Below are 6,098 nucleotides of genomic sequence, written 5' to 3'. Positions count from 1 at the left end.
CCCCCCATCACCAAACGATCTCCCAGACCATACAGAACCTCATCACCTCAGGAGATCTCCCACCCACAGCTTCCAACCTCATAGTCCGGAACCCCGCACTGCCCAGTTCTTCCTCCTTCTCAAGATCCACAAGCCTGACCACCCTGGACGACCCATTGTCTCAGCATGCTCCTGCCCCACTGAACTCATCTCTACCTACATCGACACTGTCCTATCCCCCCTAGTTCAGGAACTCCCCACATACGTTCGAGACACCACCCACGCCCTCCACCTCCTCCAAGACTTCCGTTTCCCCGGCCCCCGACGCCTCATCTTCATCATGAATATCCAATCCCTCTACACCTCCATCAGCCATGACCAGGGCCTCCAAGCCCTCCGTGTTTTCCTCTCCAGACATCCCCAACAGTCCCGTTCCACCGACACTCTCATTTGTTTGGCCGAACTGGTTCTCACCCTTAACAATTTCTCCTTTGAATCCTCCCACTTCCTCCAGACCAAAGGGGTAGCCATCGGCACATGTATGGGCCCCAGCAATCCCTGTCTCTTTGTTGGTTACGTAGAACAGTTGATCTTCTGTAATTACACCAGCACCACTCCCCACCTCTTCCTCCGCTACATTGATGACTGCATTGGCGCCACCTTGTACTGCCGCGAGGAGGTTGAGCAATTCATCAACTTCACCGACACATTCCACCCTGACCTTAAATTTACCTGGACCATCTCTGACACCTCCCACCCCTTTCTGGACCTCTCCTTCTCCATTAATGATGACCGACTTGACACTGACATTTTGTACAAACCCACCGGCTCCCACAGCTACCTGGATTACACCTCTTCCCACCCTACCTCTTGCAAAAATGCCATCCCGTATTCCCAATTCCTCCGCCTCCGCCGTATCTGCTCCCAGGAGGACCAGTTCCACCACAGAACACACCAGATGGCCTCCTTCTTTAGAGACCGCAATTTCCCTTCCGACATGGTTAAAGATGCCCTCCAACACATCTCGTCCACATCCCGCACCTCCGCCCTCAGACCTCACCCCTCCAACTGTAACAAGGACAGAATGCCCCTGGTACTCACCTTCCACCCTCCAAACCTTCGCATAAACCAAATCATCTGCCGACATTTCCGCCACCTCCAAAAAGACCCCACTACCAGGGAGATATTTCCCTCCCCACCTCTTTCCGCCTTCCGCAAAGACCGTTCCCTCCGTGACTACCTGGTCAGGTCCACGCCCACCTACAACCCACCCTCCCATCCTGGCACCTTCCCCTGCCACCATAGGAACTGTAAAACCCGCACCCACACCTCCTCCCTCACCTCTATCCAAAGCCCTAAAAGAGCCTTCCACATCCATCAAAGTTTTTCCTGCACATCCACTCATATCATTTATTGTATCCGTTGCTCCCGATGTGATCTCCTCTACATTGGGGAGACTGGGCTCCTCCTAGCAGAGCGCTTTAGGGAACATCTCCGGGACACCCGCACCAATCAACCACACTGCCCCGTAGCCCAACATTTCAACTCCCCCTCCCACTCTGCCAAGGACATGGAGGTCCTGGGCCTCCTTCGCCGCCGCTCCCTCACCACCAGACGCCTGGAACAAGAACACCTCATCTTCCGCCTCGGAACACTTCAACCCCAGGGCATCAATGTGGACTTCAACAGTTTCCACATTTCCCCTTCCCCCACCTCACCCTAGTTCCAAACTTCCAGCTCAGGACTGTCCCCATGCCTTGTCCGACCTGCCTATCTTCTTTTCCACCTATCCACTCTACCCTCTCCTCCCTGACCTATCACCTTCATCCCCTCCCCCACTCACCCATTGTACTCTATGCTACTTTCTCCCCACCCCCACCCTCCTCTAGCTTATCTCGCCACACTTCAGGCTCTCTGCCTTTATTCCTGATGAAGGGCTTTTGCCTGAAACATCGATTTCGCTGCACTTTAGATACTGCCTGAATTGCTGTGCTCTTCCAGCACCACTAATCCATTCAGTTTTTTGAGCCTGTTCCACTCTCAAAATGATTACAACTCATCCTCTATCTCAATGCCATAGTGCCATTTTCTCCCCATTCCCCTTGCCTTTAAAATCTAAAAAAAATCTAAAATGGACTGCCTAGAATTAAATATAATACTTCAATCAAACAACTATTTGAAAATTTTAGAAGGAATAGACAGAGAAGCCAGATTGTATTTCACACACACTGGATGGTGTCCTCCTCTCACTTCCAATTTAATGAAATTTATTTTGATAACTTATTTTCATTTAGAATTTTCAGCTATGGAAAGGTGCCCTATATTTGAGTAAAATTACAGGAATATATTGGAATACTTTAGATCATAGCACCTTTCGATTACGCCTTGTCCCTTGTTCTTTACCTTCTTGGTGAGGATAAATCTCTGCTGCAGTTTGGCACTGCTAATGCCATATTTTGCCTTACTCTTCGAACTTCTACGTAATTCATCATTTTACTTCATATCTGTTCTCAATTTTCTAAGGATGAAAACAGTCATTACATAAATGCGTCATATACTAGCTGATCAATTCGACACTGTCAATGGTGGATTTAACACATTCAGAATTACATTGAAATAATTTGTCAGAATGACAGAAGAATTGCTTTAACTGTTGTTTAGACTGTTCTGACTTAATTGAGATCTCCCACCTTGCTGCTGTCCATGCTGTTGTAAATAACTGCAACACAGGCAATAACTGTGATTTGTTTGCATCTATAATGAAGGTTTGATTCAGTTGAAAATACTGACAAAATACAGACTCTGTTTTAAAAGTCCATTCATGAGAGGAGCTGTGATCCATTTATTATTGATGTAGTACTGAGGAAATGTGCACTGTTAGAAGTGCTATCTTTTGCAGAAGCCACCTCATCAGGTGAACAATTTTATTGAAAAGCAATCTCTCCCTGATCAATATGCAACACTCAATCAATATTATTAAAAAGCATTATCTGGACATAATCAAATCTCTGTTTGTAGGAGCTTAATATAAATAAATTGGCTGCTGCCTTTTCGACGTGGAACATTTAAATGTACCCTTGCTTCGGGATGACCCGAAGCAATCAAAGGTACAATGTAAATGAATATTTTTCTTCTTGAATTGTTTTGGAAGTTAATGAATATGTTGCTATATTAAAATTAGGATTCAGCACAGCGCCATTCCAAACAGTTACAGTGGAATTTATTAAAGGGGTATACAATCACAATCACCATCCCCGGACATACATATACAAACACTCACTTATGCAAGTGTACAACAGCAATTCACATCTCTGATTACTGAATGGATCCTGCACTGAATTGTAAGTGGATATCCAGATTTTCAACAAGCATTAAATAAAGGATAATTCATCATCATACACAAGATTTACAATCCCACCAGCTAATTAAACTTTAGAAGTCACATGACATCAGGTTATAGTCCACCAGTGTATTTGAAATCACAAGTTGACAGACTGAACAGTTTTGGAATATTTGTTACTTTGGTTAGATCTCTGGCATGCAACTTATACCTATTATGGTATTCCAGTCGTTTGGTTTGTCTCCAGTACCAGCTAATTTTTAATTTTTTGTAATTATCTCTGCCTCAATTAATCAGATTATAGGTCATCCCTTCACTTGCTATTCGGTTGTTGACACTTTACTCACACTGTCTGACACTTTCAATCAGCTGTAGAGACTTATTTAGTCTGTCAACACTCCATGCTCATCATTTGTTCTCTGCTTATAAATTCTGTGCCTGTGTGCTTTTCCTTACTTCACCTGACTAAGGAGCAGTGCTCTGAAAGCTGTGATTTCAAATAAACCTATTGCACTATAATCTGGTATCGTGTGATTTCTGACCTTATCCAACACTGGCACCTCCACATCCTAATTAAACTTAAACTAAAGGTTGCTGCTAACTGTCTCATTCTATTGATTTGTGAGCATGATTTGAACAGTTGTGAGTATGGATAGCATCAAAGAGCTAAATATATGTCTGTCACGGTGAGACTGGTGAACATACTTTAACAAATTCCACGCCTGCAACTGATGCCAACACAAACTTTCTCTAAGAATCTCCATTCATCAACTGAAGAGATCAACATAGCTTTTCATGTGGCTGCGGATACTCTCAGCAATTTCCTGGTCATTTTTGCTCCGATTGTAGTAATCTGTTAAAAGCCCATCTGGATTTAGAAGGTAAATTATGATGGTATGATCGACAATGTAGTCATTGTCTTCATCCTTGGGGCCAGCACTGTAGTATACTCGGAATGCCTTTCCCAAATCCTTGATCTGCTCTGGGGTCCCAGTCAACCCGATCATGCGAGAATGGAAATCCTTGATATACTTTGCCATTTCCTTCACTCCGTCTCTCTCTGGATCCACTGTGATAAAGATGGGTTGGACTGGAGTTAGTGCTCTGTCCTTGTCTAAAATCTGCACAACACTGGACATCTTGTCCAGCTCATCAGGGCAGATGTCAGGGCAGTGGGTGAACCCAAAGTAAAGGAGAACCCACTTGCCAAAGAAGTCCTTCTTGGTTCTAGATTTTCCAGTGTGATCCAGCAAATTGAAGTCACCTTGACCCAGTGCTAATTTCTTTAGCTGCTCCTGTCGTTTCACCTTTTCCTGCTGCTTCTTTTCCAAGTGGACATAGTACCACAATCCCATTAGTGCAGACCCAAAGAAGCATGTCACCATGAACTTGGACCACAGACTGATCTGAGGGCTCCTTGAGCTTCTGTCTGAGGCAGACTGTGAAAACAATCTGTGGGGAAGGAAAGTCGGGCAGCCAAGGCTAATGTGCACAAGTGGGAGAGAGGAAAGGCCAGGCAAATTGTGAACCATCAATAGCCTTCCCTGAGTTGGGAAATGTGGCTTCTCTCTCATGGGCTGACTTGATGCTTTACAAATTGTTAATTGTGGATTGACTTGCAAACTTGCCAATGGATAATTTGGATCAGTTCCACTGATCTGAGATGATGGAATAGCTAATGTTTCAATAATCAATCCCATTTCATTGGTGTAGAAACAATATAACTGGTTAGAGCCCCTATGGTTTATCTTTTGGTTGCAATCAGTGATTATAGATGTAGACTGTAAATGCCATCCCCTTCTTCCTGCGATTCTGAGAGTTTTCATCCCTGAATGTCCATTACTCAGGCACCTAGCATGTCTCAGGGCCAATCCACCACTTCTGCCCACATCTGGACTTCCAGACCTCAAGAAGCTGACACTGACCCGCAGGCGTTGCCAGCATGAATTGTGGCCCCTCACAATCATCGCAGCAAACCTGTAGTGAAAGGAAAGAGCTCCGAGACCAATCAAAACACACCATTCCCCCTTTCCCCCTACTGATCCCACTTTGAGAGAAAAACACCCACATTCCAGGCTGGTTCACCTCCTGGTAGCCCCTGTCCTGCCCTGCCCTGCCCGGGTAGCTGATTGAGGGGCTCCATGATACCGAGACTCTTTCCCATCTCAATTCCCCACTCCCCTCCATTTTCTGCATCCCTTCGCATCTCATCTCTCCCCATTCCCTATTCTGTACCCTTCACTCACACCCCTATCCACTCTGCAACCTACTCCTCCTCTAACATCCACTTCCTCCTCCCGTCTTCCAACCTCCCGTCTCCTCCTCCACCCTAACCCTCACTCCAACTTCCCCTTCTTCTTTTCCTTCATCTCCATATACCACCTCCCCCTTTACTACAACCTCACCTTTCCCATTACCCCCCTCTCCATAACCCCTACCCCCATATCTCCCTGTCCCCTATTACCCCATCCCCATATTCCCCCACCCCCATATCACCTCATCTCCATATCCCCCACCCCCCATATCACCCCATCCCCATATCACCTCATCTCCATATCCCCCACCCTCGATCACCCATCTCCATATCCCCCATCCCCATATCACCCCATCCACATATCCCCCACCCCCCATGACCCCATCCCCAATGACCCCCATCTCCATATCCCCACCACCTATTACCCCATTTCCATACCCCCCACCCCCTATGACCCCATCCCCCATCTCCAAATCCCTCTATCCCCATTACCCTGTAACGCCCCACCCCTTATTACCCCATCCC

General features: G+C 46.2%; 1 protein-coding gene across 1 annotated transcript; it reads right to left on the bottom strand.

Annotated features, from left to right (window-relative positions):
- Positions 1–3,177: 3,177 nt before the first annotated feature.
- LOC132826877 (protein SCO2 homolog, mitochondrial-like) lies at positions 3,178–5,630 on the bottom strand. Its single transcript, XM_060843143.1, has 2 exons — positions 5,388–5,630; positions 3,178–5,296 (listed from the first exon to the last, which is right to left on the bottom strand). Exons 1-2 carry the CDS (start codon positions 5,528–5,530, stop codon positions 4,087–4,089), a joined length of 1,353 nt encoding a protein of 450 aa, XP_060699126.1. The 5' UTR covers positions 5,531–5,630; the 3' UTR covers positions 3,178–4,086.
- Between the last annotated feature and the right edge of the window lie 468 nt (positions 5,631–6,098).

Source organism: Hemiscyllium ocellatum, chromosome 23, assembly GCF_020745735.1.
Source record: "Hemiscyllium ocellatum isolate sHemOce1 chromosome 23, sHemOce1.pat.X.cur, whole genome shotgun sequence".
NCBI lineage: Eukaryota > Metazoa > Chordata > Chondrichthyes > Orectolobiformes > Hemiscylliidae > Hemiscyllium > Hemiscyllium ocellatum.
This window is presented reverse-complemented; position numbering and strand designations above follow the sequence as displayed.

What these genes read in the sequence shown, in the direction of transcription:
- LOC132826877 (XM_060843143.1), bottom strand. Translation starts at nt 5,530, where the DNA reads ATGAGATGCGAAGGGATGCAGAAAATGGAGGGGAGTGGGGAATTGAGA. An exon ending in GAGGTGAACCAGCCTGGAAT is followed by an intron (nt 5,297 to 5,387) that starts GTGGGTGTTTTT and finishes CTTTCACTACAG; the next exon opens with GTTTGCTGCGATGATTGTGA.